This window comes from Chenopodium album, chromosome 24 (genome assembly GCF_948465745.1).
Source record: "Chenopodium album chromosome 24, dcCheAlbu1.1, whole genome shotgun sequence".
In the NCBI taxonomy this organism is placed as follows: domain Eukaryota; kingdom Viridiplantae; phylum Streptophyta; class Magnoliopsida; order Caryophyllales; family Amaranthaceae; genus Chenopodium; species Chenopodium album.
In genome coordinates, this window is record NC_137857.1 from 2,035,585 (window position 1) to 2,060,741 (window position 25,157).

The 25,157-nt window shown below is 35.6% G+C and overlaps 2 protein-coding genes and 2 pseudogenes across 5 annotated transcripts; all 4 read right to left on the bottom strand.

Moving 5' to 3' along the window:
* Positions 1–750: 750 nt before the first annotated feature.
* Positions 751–8,220, bottom strand: LOC145610123 (casein kinase 1-like protein 3). Of its 3 annotated transcripts, XR_014106218.1 has the most exons (19): positions 7,821–8,217; positions 7,648–7,688; positions 7,352–7,421; positions 7,071–7,219; positions 6,828–6,923; positions 6,674–6,744; positions 6,482–6,543; positions 6,333–6,396; positions 6,156–6,240; positions 5,940–6,066; positions 5,732–5,814; positions 5,587–5,641; positions 4,461–4,597; positions 4,184–4,351; positions 3,766–4,097; positions 2,016–2,782; positions 1,457–1,624; positions 1,257–1,345; positions 751–1,160 (listed from the first exon to the last, which is right to left on the bottom strand). XR_014106218.1 is itself a non-coding variant. In XM_081665389.1 (15 exons), exons 1-14 carry the CDS (start codon positions 7,894–7,896, stop codon positions 4,190–4,192), a joined length of 1,278 nt encoding a protein of 425 aa, XP_081521515.1. In that variant the 5' UTR covers positions 7,897–8,220; the 3' UTR covers positions 3,644–4,118; positions 4,184–4,189. The 3 variants fall into 3 exon arrangements, 2 of the variants coding, with proteins under 2 accessions (XP_081521515.1, XP_081521514.1); XM_081665389.1 differs by lacking the exons at positions 751–1,160; positions 1,257–1,345; positions 1,457–1,624; positions 2,016–2,782 and having other exon boundaries at positions 3,644–4,118; positions 7,821–8,220; XM_081665388.1 differs by lacking the exons at positions 751–1,160; positions 1,257–1,345; positions 1,457–1,624; positions 2,016–2,782 and having other exon boundaries at positions 3,644–4,097.
* Positions 8,221–12,346: 4,126 nt separating this feature from the next.
* LOC145612718 (AAA-ATPase At3g50940 pseudogene) lies at positions 12,347–14,593 on the bottom strand (annotated as a pseudogene). The gene is made up of 3 exons (XR_014106698.1): positions 14,070–14,593; positions 13,188–13,671; positions 12,347–12,718 (listed from the first exon to the last, which is right to left on the bottom strand). The product of XR_014106698.1 is annotated as an AAA-ATPase At3g50940 pseudogene (transcript).
* A 1,501-nt stretch (positions 14,594–16,094) lies between these two features.
* LOC145612243 (putative xyloglucan endotransglucosylase/hydrolase protein 26) lies at positions 16,095–18,282 on the bottom strand. Its single transcript, XM_081667619.1, has 4 exons — positions 17,767–18,282; positions 17,316–17,416; positions 17,049–17,242; positions 16,095–16,654 (listed from the first exon to the last, which is right to left on the bottom strand). The coding sequence occupies exons 1-4, from the start codon at positions 18,008–18,010 to the stop codon at positions 16,234–16,236; spliced, it is 960 nt and encodes a 319-aa protein (XP_081523745.1). The 5' UTR covers positions 18,011–18,282; the 3' UTR covers positions 16,095–16,233.
* A 2,149-nt stretch (positions 18,283–20,431) lies between these two features.
* LOC145612721 (aldehyde oxidase GLOX1 pseudogene) lies at positions 20,432–23,797 on the bottom strand (annotated as a pseudogene).
* Positions 23,798–25,157: the final 1,360 nt, after the last annotated feature.

The window sequence follows — 25,157 nt, forward strand, 5'->3', positions numbered from 1 at the left end:
GGGTGGTTGCTATTGTGGTGGTTGACGGTTGAGTTTGAGGCTTGATGGAGAGAGAAAGCATAGTGGGGTATGAGTAACGGTAATTTTGTCTCTTCATCACTATTGTTGGCGGTTTGTTAAAAACCGTTGGCGGTATTTAACAATTCACTTTAATTTTGATCAATATTCCATACATTACCTGACCTCATTTATTGATAATAGATACTTCAAAAACCTAAATTATTCAATCAATTGTACAATAATCCAAAGCCAATTAAGGTTAGCATTTATCAATATTCCAACTCCAATGTTTTCATATTTAGTACTAGTAACTTTTACCCAAGATTGTATCCCATCTTTAATCTCTGTCAAAAGTCTTGACCAAATATTGTATTCCAGTCAAAAGAGTCCTCTTATTGTTTGCGAGCTATCTTATGAGCCTGATGGCAGCTCTTGTGGTGTGGTTGGGGTGGATTGCATGAACTAAAGCTTTGCATCAATCCCCATTGGATTATTACATGTATAATCCCCATAGTTATTTAATACAAAGTACTAATATTGTTAATTCTTTGAGATTCAACATGAATCCAGTAGCCAGAGTACAGGAAAGATTAGAACGTCGCTCTAAGTCTCTAATCGACCAAACCAAATAGGAGTTTTGCAGCTACGTGAGGGAACTTGTTCCCACTTTTTCTGCCGCCACACAAGGCACATTTTTTTTTGACCCACCAGGCCGGCAGTATCAGGGTCAACAAAGAAAAGTCGAGTAAGTAGAGCCATAAACAAGACTGCATGCAAGTATTGACGGCCACAATCAAGAACTTGGCCAGTTTGTTTCACAAGTCTAATTAAAGGGAACAAAAATCATACAGATAACGAAACGCCAACAATAAACCATGACATTCTCCTGGTCCCAATGGTTGAATCAAATATACATCTTGTAATCAGTATCCATTCTCGACTAGTATGACACCAGTTATCAAGTTGGGGCAACACAAATTAAGCACTATCGATCTTTTCTCTTCATGTCATTGACAAAGCTTGCATTGCTATACATTGCTGTACAAATTTCAAGTTTCAACCAACACAGCTTCAACTCTCTTGGAGAAATACAAGGTATGAGGGCCATATGTAATCATACTCCAACCCTTTGAACATGTGCCCCACATCAAGCGCGAGTGCTGTAAACTCAATCCAATATCAAGTAATTTCAGCTCAAAATACTCAACTAAATCTAGCTGGCATTTAAACCAAAATCTAGAAAGTTTGATACCAACCTGCATGTTTTGGCTTTTTCTTTGCCAACCCCTTCTGTAATAACTGCAATCCATGTGTGTTGTGAGGTGTGTGTTGAATGCACAAAAGTCTACAGTCCCAAAGAAATGAATATAAGCCATTTTACAAACAGATCATCCAAACAATTCAAAGTAGCATGTGTACAAAATGCATGCAAAATCATCAAAATCTAGTCTCTGACCTTGTAATCACTTTCTCTACGATGAACGCTTGGTGCTGAAAGAGAGGTAAATCTTCTAAACAAGTAGGAAATCTAAGTACTGTGTTTAGCTCCCTGAAAGATCATAACTATCACCTTCTACACGTACATGTGCATTAAAGGGTGGAGGTGCAGGTGCTACAAGGTAACCTGGAATGAGAGAAGTGGCGGCGAGGAATAAATAAATAAGAAAGAGGGCCACAGGGTCAGAATTCAAACAGAAGAAAGAAGACTGGTCATGAAGTAGATTCAAAGACGGTGATAGACCAGTCAGGCCACTAACAAACTCATGAATCATTCAAGAGAAAATTCAACTAGTTTGTCCCCAAAATCCAAGTACTAGAATATCATCATATAGCTCCATGCCAATTAACAAAGCAAATCAATTCAGCTTCTCAGAAGCAAAAGTTTAGCCCACCCTTTAGAAAATCAACTTCACCTAAAAAAGGAAACCAGGAACTAGGAAGGTGACATGTGCAAGGCTAGCTCAAAAAAAGAGAAATTACAATAAAATTCGGATTTCCTATGAATGTTAACATACCTGGCTCCTTATATGTAACAAATCCCAATGACAAAATTGACTTCTGGAATCAGACGAAGGAAATCAGACTCATTCAGCCACAGCTGTACCCCAGCATAGGGTGAACAAGAAAATGCAGCTACTTAAAACTGCAATTGTAGCCAATCCCAAAATCTGTTTTTCTAGAAACAAATCTCTGTGATCTTCTAGTTCTGGGGAGAATTAGCAAAACTCTGTTTCCCTTCCATCTCTTGGGTAGAGATAGATAGAGAGGGTTTCTAAGTACACCATATCCCAGCAGGCTTGCATACCGCAGGCAATACATGAATGGGCACTGCTCAAATTCTGACACACCCTTCAACATATAACAATATTTTCTATGAAAATATAGGAGTAAACTCTTCAAATCTGTAATCAGAGCTTTGTCGCTTATACTCCATAAACACTACTGAGTGCTGGCAAAAGCTCAGGTTGCTAGAGCAATGAATTTGCAGACCTGGATTTTTAACCCCACAACTCCACTTGATGTAGCAGTTTAAGAGAAGAAATTACACCTCCCTTACACTACAGTGCCACATAATACTTGTTTCAAAGCAGTTACGATCAATGCAAGAGCTTGGAGAGTTCACCAGCAGAATTTGACCGGGAGCTAAATAGTACTTCGTAACAAAAATAACTTCCAAATATAGAGACCAGTACACTGCATCCTTGTGCAATCACAAGAAGAGGCGTGTTGAGATGTACTCGGAAGTCGGAACACCAAGGACCTTCCATTATTCTGAAAATCCCTGCAGAGCATAAAGTGTGAACTCAAAGGATCGAATAACTATGGGAGCAGTTAATAGCAAGTATCATCAGTATGCAGCATGCTCTTTTGTCAAAGTTTTCATAAACAGTAAAAAAGAATATAACATGTAAAACTAAGGGATTTGGTTTCATGAAGATCCATAAGAAGAAAAGATTCAATACAGGATATGGTTTCACTTTCAGACACGAAAGAAAAGGTCAAAAACAGGTCTAGGCAATAAATTAAATACAGAGCATTCTTTTAATTGATACAAATACAGAATAATTAAAGCATATCTATGACACTGAAAACAGACATGAGACAGAAATTATGAGATTAAAAAATCAGGGCGGGAAAGGAAGTGGGACAGGAAGCATATATAATGGCCGAAAGTAAGATAAGAAGAAGACCGTATACCGCACAATGATTCCGGGGACTACCAAGGAACTCAGTAAGACCAGACAATAGATATGCAGAATGAGGTCAGATAACAGAATACATTGTGAAAGTGCATTGTAGAACTGTTCAAAAAGTGAAACATGGAAAACAAAAGAAGTATATATAATTGCAGATGATGAAAGATAACCAGCAAAGATTATGCAAGAAGCACAGATACAAAATCCAGTAGTTTAGGCAATGTAATATAAGAAATCAAAGAAACTAAAATTAATTTGAAAATCGCCCATGTAAACAGGATTCAATAGTATTAGTTTGCCAGTAAATAAGAAAAAGCTTTTTGAAAAGGGAAAACGTGACAACAAAAATGTGCAAGTAGAGTCACAATAGAGCACTTGCATATGAGATATGATGTAAATTTCCTTTTAACTGACAGCTTCTTTATAGAGTAGCAAGAATGAAGAGGTACAATAAACACCACCAAACTTTTTTTATTAAGATCAGAAGAGAATTAATAATAGTCAAGCTAATGTATGTTGCTACTGTCACATACACCTGATTCTCATAAAAGTACAAAATGCAACTCACAAAACCATGAACCAAATAGATGAACGCTGATGAGGACAACCGTGTGGCAGAGAGGATTCTGCAACCTTTAAGGAACACACACGGATGAATATGCCACAAGTTGTCATATTACACAGGATTGTAAATACAAGAGTGATGTGTGCGATTCATGGCATCAGCACACCAGTTGCACCAAGCTTTTTTAGGTCATACACTGTAAGTCCAAATATATTTGCCGCACTTCTGAGAATGTCTTGCAAGGTACAAGCTCAAATAGCAATGGTAGCGGCAAAACTGAGGTGCAACAGGTGCCCATAGATTTGCATTAAGAGATCATCCAGCATAATCTTCACCTGAAAGGAGGATAAATAATCCTTTTTAACATATGTCAATACATTGCACAATAACAGATTCAGCAGTCCAAAGATAATATGACCACCTTCGATTACTTTGCAGAGGAAATTCGCATCAGGGGAGAAATCCATCTGCTTGAAGGACCAGTTTTATTAACATGTTCTTGATTCGAGTTTGTAGCTTCAGCGGGCCTTACAGGATCAGCAGCATCTTTTCTTAAGACCCCTTGTGAAGAGAATGAAGTTGATGGCAACTGAAGATTCACAAATAATTAAGTTCAGGTCAAAGCTAAAGTTGGAACATATAAAAAAATAAATAAAAACCGTCCACATCATTAGATTTTAGTGTTGAAATAGACTTACATCTTTGTATGCCATGGTTTCAGATGTCCGGTTTTTCTCAACGGCTAAACTAGAATGCATGCGGGCATCAGAAGCTGCACCATTGCCCACTCTAGCACGGTCAGTGATACCATGAGCATGCATGCCATATTGCCCCCCTGAAAACATAAAAGTAATTAAACAATGAAGTATAAATCATCCTTTAAACATTTAAAAAAAAATAGGTTTTGAAAAATTGTACAAAACTGAACATATCCAATAACATCCCAATTAATGGCCACAATTTGACCAAGTATCGATTCTATTTAAGCTAAAAATCCATACAGCATTAATCCAGCCCATGTAATGACTTCAAAAACAGCACTCATTTTTTAATTATTCACAATAACAAATTAATACAACAATGAAGCTAATATAAAAAGAATGTTGCCCTGTCTCAGCTCCATTAGGCAGCATAGAATAGGTCTTGCTAGCAAAGTATATCACAAAATCTCATAGCATAACAGTGAGATATAATCAAGTACATAGATAATACAAACAGAACTTGAAAAGTTCCTAGACTACTGATTATAGAATAAACAAACATGCTGTTTTTCGCCCTCTCCCCTTCCCAACAACAACAACAACAACTTAAGGAACAAGATTAGTTACTCTTTATCTTTCACACACTTCAGTCTAGAAGAAAATAACAGTTGTGATGGTTTGCCTCATTAACACTCTAAAGGGCCTAAGTTTCACAAATTTCCACCACATAAAAATTTCAGAATCTTTTATCCTTTTGAAAGATAGATAACCAAATCTTTACATTAGATTAACAGACGACAACTTTCAACATTTTAAAAAAAAAGGCAACAGTAACTAGTCAAACAACCAACAAATGAATCAAAACAGCAAGAAAGAACATAAAAATTTCAGAATCTTTTATCCTTTTGAAAGATAGATAACCAAATCTTTACATTAGATTAACAGACGACAACTTTCAACATTTTAAAAAAAAAGGCAACAGTAACTAGTCAAACAACCAACAAATGAATCAAAACAGCAAGAAAGAAAGAGATGCATTTGAGCCAAACTTAGTGACTGCTTCTAAACCACTCCTAAAAGAACAACTAATGAACTAAAATAAGAGCATATAATGAAATCAAACCTTGATTGTCCACATCCATCGGCATTGCTCGACTGCTACTTCCTCCTGGAGCTGGCTGCAAATATATGTCAGCGTACATCACCACAGAAGTACAAATAACTGAAAAGCACATCTAAATTGAGCAAAAATTAATGTATGAACTCACTGATTGCTGAGGCTGATTTCTACTCTTTTGAACCTGCTGATATTTCATAATGGTCCAATCAAAGATGTAATCAAAAGAATATCCTGAGAATACAGAGAACATGATCAAAGCTCAAATCACTTCAAACTTAAGCATAAAATGGGACACAACAAAATCAGATCCATGGCACTGCAAATAATTAAGACAGAAGACAACTACCATAAAGTACCTTCACGAGTAAATAATTCACGAAACAAGCGCTTCAAGAACCCATAATCAGGTCGTTGATCAAATGTCAATGAGTGGCAGTAATGCAAGTACGAGGCGAATTCAACAGGATGTGACTTGCATAAGACCTTTGAAGGAAAAAAGATGACAGGATTACCATATATTCACAAGTCATCATACAAACCATCAAATGAAGTTAGGGACAGAGTCAACATACCTCTATTGGAGTAGCCAACTTCTTCTCACATATTTTGTCATATTTTTGCTTCTTGGTTGCAGCTTTAAGACCTTGCCAGGGTAGGCTACATAGAGATAAGTATATACCAAATTATGACCAATACATTATGTAATCCTTGGGATTGATAAATCTTAAAAGATGTAGGAAAACACTCACCTTCCTCTCAAGAAATAGAGGAGAACATATCCAAGGGACTCTAAATCATCACGCCGACTTTGCTCTACAATGAAGAGAATTAATCAAGAAACAGTAACAAAGGGCACAAATAGAAAAACAGAACCATAGACTTCAGAGTTCAGACTCACCAATGCCAAGATGAGTGTTGCAACTAGCATAACGTGCAGTCCCTGTCAGATTCTTGTTCTCCCTGAACAAATGAAGCAGATAGCTCAGGAGTTACATTCAGGTAGATATATCCAAAGAGGATCATGATTAAACCAAGGCTATATAGTGTGCCAGATCCACAGAAAGGTAATATATTAGCCTAGGAGACTCACCTGTATGGAATATGGCGATTTGTTGTTGGTTCACGATATCTTTTTGCAAGTCCAAAATCAATAATGTAGACCTGTTATGTACAATTAATTTAGGGTTATAATGTATGTAACAATAATTCCAGGATAAACAAATAAGTTATTACATATGACCTACCTGATTAGCTTTTCGACCTAGACCCATGAGAAAGTTATCAGGTTTGATATCTCGATGTAAAAAGCCTTTCGAATGAACATATTCTATTCTTGTAATCTGAAAAACAAATTAACAAAACAAGTAAATACAAGCATATATATCGAGTTGCAGTAATCATTTAGCATACCAAGGTGTGACATATGATTCTTATAACCCACAAGCTCATATAATCATGTAAAGTTGGAAAATCAAAGATGTTTGTACCATTTGATCAGCCAACATTAGGGTAGTCTTCAACGAAAACTTTCTCCCGCAGTATACAAAGAGATCCTCCAAACTAGGCCCCAACAAATCAATAATGAGGATATTATCGTTTCCATCCACCCCGGACCACTTCACGCTTGGAATTCCACCTAAAATGACACAATATCAAAGGACAAAAAAAAGTAAACATATAGCCTGAGTAAGAACACCAAAGACACACAAATTCGAGTCGGATATAATGGTAGCAATAACACTATACATGATTATAAATCGTTACGTACTTCCTCCTTGAAGAATGTCGTATACCTTCGCCTCATACCGTAATTGTGGATGCTTCGTCTTAGTATTCTCCTGTAAAACATCATCGAATTCAACAAATATATGAAAATTCATCCATCTAAATTTGAAATTGAGCTAATCATCATTCATTAAGGGTTTAACTACTTGAAACGCAAAAACTTATGCTAGCTAATCAAATCAACAGCTACCAAGCTACTTCCACCACTACTCTCAATCAAAATTAACCTCAAATTCATCAATTCAACAAATTAGGTAAAACAATTAAAATCAAACTTACGAGCTTCACAGCGACAATTTCGAAGGTATCAATATGAGTAGCTGCAATTGAAAAGAAAAAAAAAAATCAGCAATCAACACCAGAAAACAAATTAAAGCAAAACTTAACAAACCTAAGCAAAAAAAAAATTAAAAAAAATTAGAATTGAAAGATCAACAAAAATTGAAGCTAACCAACGAAAATTTCGCCGAAAGAACCACTTCCGATCTTCCGACCAAGCTTGTACTTGCCGCCGACGATCCGATCCATAAGAATAATCGATAAATCAAACTTCAATCAACAACAAATTAATTGAAAAATTAATCGAAATTGAGGATAAAATAGCATGAACTTGAAGAATTAAGGTAGGGTTTAACCCAAAAATTGGGGGAAAAATGAGGAGAGAGAAAGGATTCCGATGAAAGGAGCCGATAAAGTGAGGTGAGGAGAGAGAAAATTGAAGCCACACGCGGGGTTGTTTGGGGGAAGAGGAGAGAGAAAGTAGAGAGAGAGTGTGAGATGATTTTTTCGGCGATTTTATTTAATTTATTTTTATTTTTTGGAGAGAGAAATAATGGGAAAAAAAAATAATGGAAATTATATTGAGTTGGAAGTGGATAAGCAAATGAGAGAGAGATGTGTCGTTATTATTATCGATTTTTTTATTTTGCAAATTGTGTTGACTTGTTGACTCTCTTGGCGTCTTTTTGTGCTAAAAAATTAAAAACTAAAAATTAATTGTTTCTTTTTCCTTTTTAAAGGATATTTTTAGTGTATTTTTCTCAATTTGTTAATTTTTTTAAAGAGATTGTTTGATTGGAAATGGTTGCATCTAGAAGTGTGGGATGTGTGTTAGGTATGTGATTGTTATTTGTGGGTTCTAGTTGAAATTTCTTTCTTCATAATATTGATTTAAGCGGAATAGTTGTTTATGGTGTAAAGTTTGATTGTCACGATCTTTAAGTTTTATCTGATTGTAAAAAAAAAATCAAAAATACAAAAATTGTAAATTGAATTATTCAGTAATTTCGTAACGTATTAGAAGAAATTTTGTAGATTTTGAAATATGAATTATCATGATTTGATGAGACTCACCCGGAAGACATAGAACTGGCGTTTTCCCATCGAAAAAACTGAACTTTTCTTGAACTATTAATTTATTTGTTTACAATTTACTTTCATGGTTAGTGAATGTCAATAAGTCCTTGTTTTGAGGTTGTTGCTTAGAGAATTTTTTATGACTAAGGCAGTTAAAACGCGCTTCATATCTAATCATATTCGGAATTTCTTTTAAATTGGCTTATATCACAAATTTAGATATTGGCAGCTATTAATTACAAGTAGATACCACTCTTCAAAATTGTTTTTTTTTTTTAAAATACGACTTTTCTTTTGGCTTACAAATGTATGGGTCACAAAATGGGGTAGTTTTAATTATGGCCATACAAATATTGAATGCTTATGTTTTTAGGGTCACAATCTGCAAATACAAGAGCATACAAGGTTATAAGTTAATCAAATTTTACATTAACTTATTTACGCTGACAAAACAAAGCCTACTTATGAATTATGATCATAATGTTATACACCATCCATTAGGGCATGTTTGGTTCACCAAGTTGGAATGAATTGGTATGGAATATCATACTAGAGAGTTATGGATTCTAAAACCCATACTAGTCTAAAGTTGTTTGGTTTATTGTTGGAATGAATTCTATCCTTCATTATATAGAATGAATTGTGAATTTTAGAGGAAGGGTAATTGGGTAGGTAGGGGATTCCATGGGTATGGCCGTATGGGGGGAGTTAGAAACCCTTGGTTATGTGATTACATTATTAAAAACCTCAACCAACAACAATAGAATGAATTCTAACTCCATTCCAACCCATTCCAAATGATCAAACCAAACGATCCCATGATCCCACTAATTTATCATATTTTCTCTTAATTTTTTTAACTTCTAAAAAATTAAAATACAATTAAAAAATTAACTATTCACCCCCAATACCCCATTACCAAATGTAATGGTCCCTACATTCCACTAATAGACAATAAAAAAAATACATAATCAAATTTTAAAATTAATAAAATACCCAAAATTTTACGTCTGTAAAATTGTCTCAACTCATTACCAAATGGCTCAAGCCAGGTAGAACTCTACTCGATCAATTCCGAATGGTTTAAGAGCATTTTTGTTCATGGCCACCTTTACCCTAAGGCTATGCACTTCATATACTAGTGGGATCATAAGGTCGTTTGGTTTTTTTTTTTTTTTTTTTTTTTTAGCTTGGTTTAACAGTGTTCCTCTTACAAAAAAAAAAAAAAAAAAAAAAAAAACTAGTGCGGTATTGCCATTGGCGTAGTGCTTTCTTCTCGAGCTCACATCACATCATCAACCAAACCAAGCAACCAACCAACAATGGCGATCGGCGACATAGAGAAGATGATAGCAGTAGGCCTAATCTGGGGAGCAACAAACGCCCTAATGCGAAAAGGCGCAATAATCTGGGACCAAAAATCCCTCAAATCTTCACAATCAAATCAAACCCCACTTCACAATCGCATCATTCTCTCTCTTCAAAACTACCTCAATCTCTTCCTAACATGGCAGTACTCAGTTCCCCTCTTCCTTAATCTCTCTGCTTCCGCTTCTTTCTTCGCCATTCTTGGTCACACCCCCATTTCTCTTGCTGTTCCTGTTACCAATGCCACGACTTTTGCTGCTACTGCTCTTATGGGGATGCTTTTAGGGGAGAAAACTCGATTTGGGTATGCTTTGTTTGGTACTCTTTTCATTGTTTTTGGTGTTTGGCTTTGTGTTATGTGATGAGATTTTTCTGGGGTTTTCTAGTTTGGATTTGGGATTTCCCCATTTGATTTAATTCTGTAAATTTCATCGATTTTGTAGTGTTTTTGTTATAATATTGTTGATCTTGTTAGTTGATATTGTACAAATTTTGATCTCGTAGTTGGTCAAATGTTTGAGGTAAGGAGAATGTTGTGCTGTGTTGATTTTTTCTCCTTAATTAAAAGGATGTTTGCTGTTTTCATGCTAAAAGGTTGAAACATTACTTAATAGCATATCAATTCTCTCACTTTGTGGTGTTGAATTTTTGTTTCACTCCAAATACATACCCGTGTTGAATCTTCGACACTGATAATTGACACTTTATAGTTCATATTATTAGACCATAAACATGTAAACAGACCTTAAACAGGTAAACATTTTGTATGATTACCTGAGAATCAATACTTGGACAATGGACATATACCAGAAAGTGACACAAGCAACCGAGTCTGTGTATCGTAGTTCTGTAGTTAAGGTTTGAAGGTATTAGAGAGTGTGAGGGGAGGACTTGCATTGTGGAATACTTGTGAGGAAGTTCAAACCATTTTCACCTGTGGAGGTGTTAATCTATGCCATTATGTGTATTGTTCTATGGATTATTTCTGATATACGGTTTGATTAATCCTTGTTTGGTGATTACAAGGATGGCCGGTTGTCATATAAGCCCTATGACATCTGAAGCTGTGAAGCATTGATAACTTTGGAGATGAGCAATTCATACTCGTTGAAGATTTTTTTCTATACCTACAATATGGAATAGTGGTGGGTCGGGTAGCTTTGATCCTCTGTAGACTGTAGGTCTGCTAGTATTAGTCTTGGTGTGCAGAATTTTCAAGGTCAGTTGTCTGAAATGCTTAAATAGTTGAGAATTCGTCAGTTGTCTGTTAAGAATTTAAGAGTGAACATAACCTTTACCACGAATACTGACAGAGCGGCGTTTCTGCAAGCCTATATTCTATTTTGCTTACGCCTGAATAGTGTCCAGCAATTTTTATGCTAAGAGTCGGCAACATTTTGTTTTTGAGATGAGTGTTCTTGGCTTAAAATTAGAGCTTTTTGAGAATCATGAAGCAGAACATTCTTCAACACCACTTCACTCTGTTCTGTTCCCTTGTTTTAGCTATCAATTTCCACAAACCTTTTAATAGTTTATAGTTATGACATCTTATCATTCTTATGACAGCAACATACTTGCGTTTATGAAATAGTCAGTTGTCATGCAAAAATGGGAATGCAACTGGAGGAAAAGATTAAGGAGGAGTGATGAGCTTTCTAATGCTTAGATCAGTACAAAAATTACTGAGTTAAGTTATACCGTGCATGTTAGCTTACCACATGCTCAGTCATTTTGAGCACTTTGGTCTGTGCTGGTTGTTTTTATATGAATTCCTTTGTTATATTATTGTAGTTTTCCAACTCTTAAGTTCTCTAACCCTGCTTAGCCCTTGATCATTCAAATTTCAATAGACTTACCCTGTCACATAAAGAGCTTTACTAGTAAGAATTTAGAACGGAGGGAACTATTAGAGCAGGCATACTGAGTAGTGACAGAGCCATTGATGACCTGCATATTGTTTAATACTTGCTTATTTAAGTTCTTGAATTATGCTATGGAAATTTGATAAGCTTGATAATCTATTAGTTTAGGGTTAGTACAAAATGCAATGATGAACAAAAAAAAAAAACTTTTTGCTAGTAAACTGCAGAAATTATGAACTTTTCCGTAAACCTTTTATTCACTTTACATCAATTATAATCATTGATGAACAGAATTAATGCCACATTTTTCTAAGAAATGATTATCAAGACTTAGTGAGTAAAGAAGAAATAAACTCCCTATCAAAGATTGAAAAAACAAACAAGAGTCAACGTCAAAATGGTAACTTGACATTATCTCTGATTCGATCTGTTAGAAAACTAGCAAGGCCTTGAAGTGCGGCTGCAGGATCATTGCTCTTCATAAGCTCGCCAGCAACTTCAGCAGGCGTAGCCTGAGCATTGTGAAAGAGTTCCTCTATCACTTTAAAAAGTGGGTGATCATTAATTTCCAGATAGTTAGCTGCAAGTAGCTTGAACCCATTGAAAGTACAGTATGACATGTGGATATGCACGTCCATGCGGCCAGGGCGTAGCAGGGCAGGATCAAGACGGTCCTTGTGATTTGTTGTGAATACTATGATTCGTTCATCCCCACAAGTAGACCATAACCCGTCAATGAAGTTGAGCAATGCTGATAAAGTCACCTATTGTAAGAGGAGAGAATAGAGATGCTTAATATAGCACTGTCAACTGAGTCTCAGACAAACGTCATATAGATGTGTAACACTAAAAGAATTTTCAGATTGTATATGATTCTAAGATCTGACTGAATTAGGGCAACATCTCATGTATTATGACGCTCACAGATGAAGCTTAGCAATGGTTACTGACAAATTATTATCACCTCATCAGAGTAATTTACGATATCAGTAACAATTTTTGTGGCAATAACCGCAATATACAGAATACTTGACAGACTTCTGTTACACAAAGACCAGGAAGTATCCATGTAGGATACTTAGATAGATGGACACTAATCACAAACGCTTCAAATAGACCAGGGTTAGTAACACGAAATCATCCTTGGACACAAAGCCATGTGAACTAGGATGTGCACTGTTAGTAACTTAGTAAAACAGAAGCCTGTTAAAAATTTACAAAAAGAAACCAAACCTTATCATCATCCATAGCTTTAGCACTATCTTCTGAGGCATCCCTGTTCTGCAACTCTACAGAGCAATCAATATCCTCGATCACAAGAATCGACTTGCTCGCAGCTCCAATCAACAGTCTCCTCAAGTCAGAATTACACATAACCTCCTTCAAATCCAAATCATACACATCAAACTTCAAGTAATTAGCCATGGCAGCAACCAAACTCGACTTCCCTGTTCCGGGAGGTCCATACAGCAAGTAGCCGCGTTTCCATGCTTTCCCAACTCTCCTATAATACTCTCTCCTGCTTATAAACCTCTCAAGGTCCTCAATCAAATCCCTCTTCACATCCGGATCCATCGCAATCTTGTCAAATGTTGCTGGGTGATCCAAATTTATACAACTCCAATAATCAGTCCCATTATAATCCACTGTATGTAACTTAATCTCTTTGCTTGACTGCTTTATTTTCTTCGCTTCTTGAAGAACATGACGCAAATACCTATTAGATTCAGCAAAACAAAAAATACCCATTAATTCTAAACAAATTCCCATTCTTTGATTGTTGTGAGAAATAGTAAAGTGTCACATTCTTAATAACACCCTAGTAAAATCATATAGAATCCTAAAGTACAAAATTTAAGAATCCACACAAACTTATTATTATAAATTTTTTTCCCCAAGACACCACCTTTTTCACAAGGTTAGTGGGTTTTTCGGGTTTTAGTTTTTAGTTGCAATGTTTTGATTTTTACGCTTTTTCATGTACTTTTGACAAGTGTAATTTTTTGTTATGTATTAGTAACTTGTAAGCACATAGAACAAAAATAGTTTGATTGCAAACTAAAAAACGCAACTAATGTAAAAGTCAAAACGTTGCAAGTAAAATGAACGATTTACCTTGTGATCACCATATCTTTGTGCTTCTTATTAAACCTGAGTTCATAACTTCTCATCTCCAACTTCTCCAACCCACTCCCATTCCCTCTCTTTTTCTTAGAACTCCCTTCATTAGTCACATTAGAACAACTCTTTAAAACCCAAGTAAGCTTAACACCATCAAAACAATCAGCAATCTCTTCAGCAACATCAATACACAAACTAATATGACTATCCTTGACATTCTTGTTAGCCTTAATGCGACGAGTGGAAGGGGATACCTTAGTCCCCAAGTAAACATCAGACGCCTCAAACATATGATTAGGCGTTAACCCATTAAACTCATCAATCACAACGGTGAGTTGAGAGGAGAGAGACTTTGATATGCGTTTGGTGCGAGTTGAGAAAAATGATTGGACTTGTTCCGGGATAAAATCGGTTGCGAGTGTGCCTATGAGCACGGCCGTGGCGGCGAGTGAGGCCGCGGTTGATATTATGGTGTTTGCTTGCGGTAAATTCACGGTGTCGCAGCTAAAAGTTACCATTTTGTTTATGAGAATTATTTTGATTAGTGAAAAAATAATAATTATGTTTATGTTTTGTGTTTTATTGGTAGGAATTTATAATGGCTGTGTTATGGTGGCGGTGAAGATGATGAAGAATCCAGGTGTTTCTTGGAGAGAAAGACAGGGTAATTTTTGAGGATACGGCGTCGTTTGAAGCGAATGTCAACGGGTAATTTATTTATTTTTTTCATTTTTTTTTTCTTTCTAACGAATAGGAAAGATAAGTTTTGAAGATTATTTTTTTATATTGACTGATTTTATTGTTAAATTTAATTTTTTTTATTGGACTGATAAGAATTTGTTAAATTTAATCAGTAAATTGCAACGACTAATAAGCTGTTAAATTTAATTTTATATTGACTGATTTATGGGCAGTCGGTAAATTTAGTTGGTAACATTGCGTTTTCTAATTTTCTAACTGTATAAATTTCTTTAATACGAGTGACTGATTGAGTATTATTTATGGGCACAAGGAGTAATCCGCCACTTATTCTATAAGTAACTCAGGGTTTGTTCTGTTCACCTTATTTTCACTTATTCAGGTGTAAACAAGTTCAGTTAATTTCAGATAAGTTCAGTTTAGGTTTAATAAGTTATAATAAGGATTACCTACAACTAAAATAAGTTTTAATAAGGTCTATTAAGTTCAGATAAGTTCAAGTAAGTTCTGATAAGTTAAAATAGCGAAAATCAGGTGAATAGAACACACCCTTACTTTAATAGTTTGGTGCAAATTTATAGAGGTTTTGGGGTAAATAGAAACTCTTTTGGACTAATTACAAAGAATATTAGTCTAATAGATGATGGAAGTTTGTTTTGTGGTGAAATTATAACTTATTCAAATCCGATTAGTAAGGAGCTAAGGACTAAGGAGTCACCCTTCAAAAAATTAAGTTATTCCATACTCGTAATTTTTAATTATTAGTAAGGAAGCTAAAGTTACACCCAAGCGTGACCGTGTGAGCAACTAAGCACAACATAGGCCTCACGTATTAATTCTTTCTGAATTTATCAATTATTAGAACTTATCTAAACTTAAAAGTAAGACAGAAATAAGATAATATTAGTTGAAACAAACAAACCCTTAATGCTCATTTGACTTAGCATATTATTCCTTCAAATGAGTATTACTAGTTTCTATTGTTCTTTATTTCCAGGCCAGCAATCGTTTGGTCTTAACTGCTCATTTTCATTTTGCAAATGAGCTAAGGTATTTGAAATGAGTACCTATAATCTTTCAAAACAAGTATGGTTGTTGTTTACTAGGGGGGTTGGGTGCACCTTGTACTAGAGGCAGATACAATTGTGTTGAATTGACGATTTTATAGTCATTGATTGACATAGGTAGTTAATTTTCGGAGGAGAAGGTTAAAAACACCATAATGTATTTGATACAAAACAATAGAGTGAAATAGCAAACCAAGAAACCATTATTTGTAGGTAATGTATGTATGTATGTTGTATAGAATCAAGAATTCATAATTGAATAATATTACTGAAATGAAATTTTAAGGATGAAAGCATGGAACAAAATGAAAAAAAGAATCGTGTAAGGCTCATAGCGTCAATTCTGCTGCAGACGCCTTGCTTTGTAGAGAGGTTCATTCATGATCGTCATATTAATACTGTTGAAGGTCACATTCCTTTGGTCTAGGGTATTCTGAATTGAATCTACTGTAATCAGTGCAGTAGTTATAGATCATGTTCTCGTTTCTGATCTTGGTCATCTGTTCTTTCTGACTGTCACTGAGCTGAGTGTAACTCTCTTGGGTCCACCAGTTAGCAGAATCTCCTGCGTTGCTACATGTTTCTACACAGGTTTCGGTATTCCAGCAGTAGCAACCATCTACGTTGTAGTTTTCTAGGCTTGCTGTAAATGGTGCGAGGCTCCAGTCAGTTTTGACAGCCCCCTTTTGGGTTGCCCAATCATCAGCATTCCAAAAGCTGGAATATGTATTCATGGGTTGTGCATCTGGGAAGTTGATCTTGGAGTCATGAAAGTTTTTGAAGACTCGAATTGGTACACCATCTACCATCCACCTGATAAATGCAAAGGAGAAAATTTTAGCTCCTAGGATATAATTTAAATCTAGATTTTTTTGGGGATTTCTTCTTTGTATTTCTGTTTGACTAAGACCTTAGTTTGGTGATTGACCTTTAATTTTTTTTTTTCCCCTTTTTTTGTGATCATTTAAAAACCAAATAATATGTTTGGTAAATGCAGAAAAGCTGTTATCTGGTTTAAAAGTAATAGCCAAGTTTTAAACTAATATGGAAAGACATTTGCTTTTGGTTGTTTCGCAACACATAGAATTTACCATAATAACATCTTTGTAAATAACTAATGCAAATTACCTGGCATGAATTAGAGAAGAGGGTGGGGAGGGAGAAGAGTAAGTGTTTTTCATTAGTAATTTCAAGATTCGTAACTTACACAACTGCGTAGGTGTTCCAGAAAATGGTGTAGAAGTGATAACCATCAGAAGGGTTGAACCAAGGCTTGAATTGTTCTTCACGACTACCATTTCCTTGGGTGAAAATATTTGTGTGAATTGTGTAAGGCTCCCCTGTAGTGTTCCCAAGGAACTCGAAGTCTATCTCATCATGTGCCTTATTAGCAGAAGACAGCTGCAGGAACACAAATGTAAGCAGTATGTCTTGGATACAACGCTACGACAAATTTGAGTAGGAGGATACTTACATAAAAGGTGGTGACAGTTCCAGCTGAATTGCCAGAGGGCAGCTTGAGTCCCAAGGTAATAGATCCATACATGTAACTGACATTTGACCTTATTCCAGTTCCTGGTAAAGAAGCAGACATTTTTTGTTGTGTCAGACAGTTTTAACTTTGAGGCCTTTAGCAAGTAATATTCATGCAGTATTAATGCTACAATGCAATCAGCTTCTAAAACTAGGATGATAATATTTAACTTGTCAAGTTGTCTACTAATGTTACCCTTTTCTTCACCATAAAAGTTGATGTACAAATTTCACAAAATTATCTTACAAATATCTTATGATTGACTGGAATGTTTCCTAAACGACAAATTTATTTTACTGAACTGATTTGCTTGCTAATCATATGTATGCTGCATGAGATATCATAGAACAATATATCCATTAAGAAAGCAGAATTTGCTGCAGGTACATACCTCCTTCTTCTGTCAACACTAGATCAACACTGTCTGGACCTGTATATTTGCCACGGGTTTCACCCCAGTAGAAATTGGTACTGTCTGATAATGTGGCACAAACCGAGCATGCTTGAAGAGCAATTGCAGAGGCAAAGAAAGCTATGAGAATTGCTTTCAGGTTTCCCATCTCTCTTTTTTCTTTTTTAATTTTTTGTTTTTTTTTTATGCCTTGAGAGTTGCTATTGTGGGATGCTCCTTCCATTGGTATGACATAGTTTATATAGCTTCTTGCAATGCCGTCTTATTGAACTAATACCATGTATGCAAAATATAGTTTTTAATTTTCTTTGAAATGGTCCTGATCCGCGTCTCATTGTCTCTAATATTTTGTAGTTCTGTTGGCCTCTCTATTTCATTTGACTGTTCTTGACAATTAATCCTAACGACTAGTCTTTTACTCTTTTAATTAACTTCAAAGGTCAAGCCACTTGTGTTTCAGTAATTTAACTCTATCCATGTGAATACTATTGCTTTGAAAAATAAGTGGGATGGAACACCTGAACTCCTGTATTGTGTTCGTTTTAGGTAGTTTTGAAATTGCTCTTCTTATCATGTATCTCATTGATCCTTAACCTTTGTGATTTTTGGGTGGTTGACTGGTTGTTGGGGAGGAGGGGGTTTGTTAAGGTAAATTATCGAGGACTTAAACTTGCAACTCTAAAATTTGGAAGCAGAGGTATAATCGCAGCAAAGTGTATTAATGTACTGTCACTTAAAGGGTCATGGTAATCTGAGAGAATTTGTATCGGTTATATCTTCTTATTATTGAGCATTGTTGGCCTTGTGTTGGTCTTGTGGACTCTTTTAGGTTGCTTGCAATATGTTAACTCCCTATACAACTTGACATATATTGATTTGTCAAGGGAAGGTTGTGGTATGAAAATCTGATATTTATCCACAGATTTTTGAAACACCGGTAATAATTATATCCGTCCCTATAATTTTCTAGTACAATGGTTGTACCACATCAGATTTACAATGGGTTTACCAAGTATTTAAACTGCCATTTGCATTGTTCTTATATCATTAAAATGCCTAGTACGTCTCAGCTTATATGTTGATTTTCTCATGCTACAATTTTTACTTGATAAAAGCCAATGAATATTATTAATTTATTTTATGGATTGAATTTGGATGACATTTATGTAGCAAGTGAAAGGAACAAAAAAAAAAGTTATGACAGTAAATCTCTGATGGGCAGGATATTATACCATGATTTTTAGATATTTTTTTTTTAATTTAATTTTTATCTAATAAGCCTTTGACAAAAATCCTATTTTTTGAAATTACAAAAATTTGATTCAAATTATTAATTATAATTGTTTCAACTTTCAAATAATAAAAATTCCCCTGTGCATTGAATTTATTCAATTGCAGAAAATCATCTCCGTACATTTCATATGAAACTGAACAAGTACAAGGTTACAACATTGTTGCAAAGCTGGAACGCGGTGATAGACGTGCAGAGAACTAAAATTTTATGTGCTAGGATGAATTGAAGACATGGAGTTGTGGTCTTTGGGGTAAAAACGTGCATCAGGCATTGTAGAGCATTATATTCTCTCTTAGCTGTTAGTTGGTCAAATACTGTATAAAATTATTCATGCTATACTTCTATAGTTCTATTATTCTTTAATCTTTAATGCAGTTGGCCTAATGAAAGAGACTAATATAATATTATGTAATGCAATGAATATATAAAAGAGATGCCTATAATTTTTTATGATTATTGGAAGTGCAGGGGTATTTATCTGATCTGTTGCAACTTGCAAGTCTTTTTCCCTTCTGTATCACGCTTCTATTTATGATAGCGCGATGTTAACTTCTTTCCCTGCATGCGACTGATTGTTTTTGCTAGGTCTTTGAGAGATTTGTTCACACGAGGTGTTTTCATCATGTTTTTTTTTATATTCGCCTCTTCAGGTAGTTTTTGTCATGGTTTTTACATTTGCCTTCTTCAGGTAGTTTATGTCATGGTTTTTACATTCGCCTTCTCAGATTGATATTTTGGTTATGGTGTTTACTGTCCCCTTCTTCCAGAGCAGAGAGGAAGATATCCGCCTAGGTGAGCAGGCTGTTTTTGTCAGACAAGCTCTTTCAGCTTCGTTGGCCATGACTCCGGCCTTGAGTACAACAGGTTAGCCGGGTGATTTAAATGTCTACAATTTTTTTTTTCCTCCATTGATAGGAAAAATCATGTACACAACAGGTGTTATACACAACAGTCTTAGAGAGCACAAATAATTACATAAAACTCGCCTCTTTATGATCTTGTAGTATACAAAACCTAATGCTGCTGATATCATCAATATTTTACGCGCTTTTCTATTTAAAATTAGTAGACTTCTCAAGAGGTGGCTGCTTTATAAAATATTTTTGTTGTTTTGTTTTGTTAGATATGTATTTAAGAATTTAAGGTTTTTCAATGTTACATCTGCTCTACAAAAGATAAAGTAATAAAAAAGTCCATGGCCGTGTTTGAGAACAACTCAATAACTACATTACATAAAACAATACATTTAAAAAATAAAAAATAAAGTTGAGACATACCAAAATTTGAAACTACAGTAGATCAATAAAAGTAACTTTTTTACATTTTTGAATGTTTGTTAAACCCTGGAAACTATTGCAGCTGAATCCAGGAACCGGCACTGGGAACACCGCGATAGTTAATGAATAGAATGTAATGACCAGGAGGTGCGAACTCACCACTAGGAGGAGCTTCCAACTGTATCTGAAAGTTGCCTTGTGGTTGAGGGGTGAAGCTAGAAATTTTCAAACTTAGAAGCCTTTGGTTCATGGAGTAGCCATGGGTGGTAAAAGGTGGCTTGTACATTGTAACCATTACATCATTCTGTAGGATTGGCGCGGGAGCTAAGATGTTACATGTCACCTGAATAGTTTGTCCATAACCGATGGCTTTGTTTTGCAACTGGACCATTTTAGGCCTGAAAACATCAAGGGCTTGGTCAAGGTAAGGAGGATCAAACTTCTCAACACGAAGTTCAGTTGGGAATTTGACATCCTTGAATAGGTATCCTGGGTTGGTGTTACTTCCTGCAACAAGAATTTTTCCATCTGGGAGGACCGCGGATGATGAGTGGTACATCCGAGGGATCTGGCTGGGTGCCAACACCTTGAAACGCTGACCATTTGGTTTGTCTGGGCTGTAGAGAAATGGGGTTAAAATAGGTTCCTCAGCAAATTGCCAACCTGAAGCTCCCTTCTGTGCTCCATTAAGGATGAGAATTTGGCCGTTTGGTAGGTTCAACATGTCACTCATAACGCGAGCTGCAGGCATTGTTTCGGTTTCCCATTGGGCAGCAGGGTCTAAGACCTTAATCCTTCCACAGGTGTCCAATGCTGGAAGGAAGATTCCCTCTTTCTCTGCCTTACCAAAGGCTAATGGTTGTCCACCACCGCAAACAAGTACCTCTATGTCTTTGTCGCCATTCTCTAGGTTTATTGGGAGGATGGCAGTGGTAGCGGAGCCTGGGTAGTTTCGAGCTCCACCAGGCAAGTCAGGGTACTGTCTGACAATCTTGTTGGTTCTTACATCAAGAAGGATGGCTTTAAAGTTGGCTAAGATGAAGAGATTCCCATCTGGGGCAAGGTGAACAAAGGGGTATAGGTTGTTCTCATGTAGGTCAGTTGTGTCTTTAAGGAAGGGGAGATCTATCCTTCCGGGGCTAGGTTGGCCTTCTGGAGCAAGGAACTCGTAGTTAAAGGCACGACGTCCTCCAAGCACTATATACCGTCCATCAGCTAGCATTGTCTGGGTTCCATACCACCTGATATCAGCCAACAAAATGTTGGATTCCTTCCAATCACACGTGTCGCAGGAGTCGTAGTATCGTAGTGATCTTTCTCCATCTTTCCATCCACCAGTACTAATTAGGTTACCATCAGGTGCTAGCCCTCCACTTGAGCACCATGGATCAGTCAAAACCTAGGGGGAAAGAAAAAAAAAGGTTGACAATTACAGAGCTGTACATTTCAAGACTTTTCCAATTAAGTTAGTTACCATTTTTACCAATTTACGTGTGTTGTTAGCTGTGTGCGTGCTATGCCATGTCTTCTAACAGGGTTCTAAGCCGAAAAAATTTCATGCCAAGACATGGAGGAGTCATAGAGACACATGATCTGACATGCATACAAGAAGGTAATAAAATTACAATTACCTTGAGTGTTCTGATTTTGCTGGTTTCAGGATCATATTCGACTGCGTGTGCATAACAATCAAACTGATCTGTTGTGTTAGGAACAAGGCGACAACGATTAGGAGGCAACTCAACTGTTGATTTACCCAAAGAAGTGGCATCAAACATGACAAGTTTATTGGTAGGCATTAGCTGCATATGCATGGCTGAAACTCCAGAACTTTGAGTAACAATTTCCCATTTTCCTTGGTAATTTGTCTCTTCATTTGCTGCTGGTTGTACCTGTTGTTGTTGTACTGGTAAATTCTTTCTCTTATTCTTTTTCTTCTTATGTTTTTGTTTTTTTTCTTTAGGAAAATCTTTTAAATGAATAGGCTCTTGTCTACCCCTAATAGGAAGGGGCAAGTCAGGCACATCACCAATTCCTGTTTCCCCTCCTATATCAAATTTAAACCTTGGAATAAGGCGCCCAAATATATCGCGAAATTCTGGAACACCAGCATCAAGTCGTGGTGGTCTCTCCTCATCGTTGTTGTCGTTATGTTTACCATTGTGTGTTTTTCCTTGCTGTTGATCATCGAAACGAGGAAATCCAAAAAATAATTGGGCTGAGGTACACACAAACAGGAGAGAAAATATGCATAAGAACTTGATGATCAAGGTACAAGAGGTAGACATGTTTATTTATTATTAGGAGCTATAAAATGATTACTAACAATTTTTTTTTTTTTTTTTTTTTTTTTTTATTTCATTTGATAATGATACATATAAACTAAGATTAAGGGAAAAACAAAAGAAAATTGTTTCTTTTGTTTGATTTTCCCTCTTTGAAGAAATTATTTACCCTAGATTTTTTTTTTTTTTTTTGGTTTTTCCTTTGAATTGTGTTAATATGACTTCTTTATACCGTTAGTTTTTGAGGAAATTTTTACTTTCTTTGGGCAATGTGTTCAATTATGGGCTGCCTTTGTTTGTTGCAATTCTCACCTGGATGAAGCTAGGGTGGTGGTGGGTGGCCAAAAATAATGAATGGTTAACAGTTGTTTTAGCTATATTTAGCAAAGTAAATAGAGAGGATTTAGGGTGTAAAAGATTTTCTTGTATTTTTTGATTTTATACACCCAAATGTAGTATGGTAAATCTTAGTGTGACCAAAAATATAGGCTGATTTGGGATACGAGTCACACTAGTTTAGTTAGCCCTGTAATTAAAAGTAAGGCTTGGTTATTTATTTATTTTTATTTTTTTGAGGGAAAGGTATTTTGGGCTATTATTATATTAAATCAAATTCATTTCCGCCAAATTAAAGTTTGCAAGCTTTGGGGAAAGGAACCAATACAAACATATTCTGAAATGTTACAAGTATCTCATCTCGCAACAAGATGAGCTACCGTATTACAAGCCCTTTTCACACGAGAAATACTAAAGAAATCAAAATCCAAGCTGTCCTTTCTAATATCTTCATATATTAGGTGAATAGGAGTGTTTCCATTCCTTCCCTTCTTGACCTCTTGAATGACATTAATGACATCACTTTCAACCCATACACGCGTGGAGCCAAGCCTCATAGCCAACCGAAGAGCATAGCAAACTGCCAGTGCTTTAGCTATATCAGGGGACATGGCTTTATATCTTTTAGCTGCTGCTGCCGCTGTTAAAGAACCCACAGCATCACGCACCACCACCCCAAGTCCAACATGGCTGCCTACACAAACATGTTCATCTGTGTTGATCTTCGCGCAAGTTTCTGGTGGGCAGACCCAGGATGTAACACTACCTGTTCTGGCAGCACACACGGGGCACAAACACCTTCCTTGTATAAGAAACATAGTCATCAACCAATCTCTTGAAGCCTGCAGCCATTAGCTCGGCCTTTCATTGTTGAAATAGATCAAATTTCTCCCCCTCCATGACACCCAACATAGAGCAGCAATTGTTCTCAGCTCACTCGCATTGCATTTTCTTGATAACCAAAGCCAACAACCAAAATTCAGCTTGATTGTTATGTTAATGTGTATTTATGTTGTTAATTGTTGCACGCTTAGATTTTGATAATACTTGCAACCATCTCTAAAATGGAAATATCAAGTTGCAACACTATAATTGGAAGGTTTTTTGGGTGAAAAGTTCTCATATTACCCTTATTTAAAGCTCATGACCCACTTAAGAATACTCTATACAATCTCTCAATCCTATTCTAAGTGTATTAAACAATGTGAGACTCATTTTTCTTAAATACGGTTAAAAAGTGTGTTGTTAGTTTAAAAAAACGAATAAAGTACTTAATTATCATAACTTTTTTTTTATTTTATTTTTTTACAATAGTTATGAAGATTTTAAAAGTTCTAGCAATGATAGTTTATAAAAACGATGAAATTTTCAACCATAACTCTAGCAAACATTGCTAGAACTTTAACGGTACAAGAATTTGTACAACTATAATAAAATAAAAAAAAAAATCTTCACTATGATGAAATTTTTAACCATAAAAATCTTCAATTGACCTGTTTTACAACAAATTTATCACTAATCACTATGATGAAATTCTAACCATATGCATTAAAATCTTCAATTAGCCGAATTTACAATAAATTAATAAAAGTCCGCCTTAATGCAAATTTTGTGCATACACCCACTACTACTTTGTACTACATTATAGTTTTTGATTTTTTGATGGGTTTAGTGTGCCCCAAATTCCATAAGCCCAGTAATGGTGATTGTTTACGAGGATATGACATTTTCAAAAGAAAATTCTGGTTAAGCCATGTACCGAATAAAAATTCATAATTCTTTCGAAAAACATGACAGTGGAATAATTGTGGAATTTTCCACACAATACCATCAATTTCATGAATCTATTTTTGTCAACTTATATCATCTATAAATATGAGATGTTGGGCGTCATTTGGACTAATCCACCACGATGATCTTGCTACTCACTCCTGGCCTTGACCATCCTCCCCCTTTCGAGTTGTGTGCTAGTTATGTGTTCAAATTATTACTTATTTTCTTTATCACTTTGCCTCTATTTTTCTCAAAATCTACATTTTTGCTTTCACCACACTTTCATTATCCTAACAATAACTTTAATTACTTCGTTAATATAAATAATTAGATTTGGTAAAATTCAATAGATGGTTCAATACCGTTCATCCAAACCTACGTAGTAAAATGAAGAAAAAAAAAATC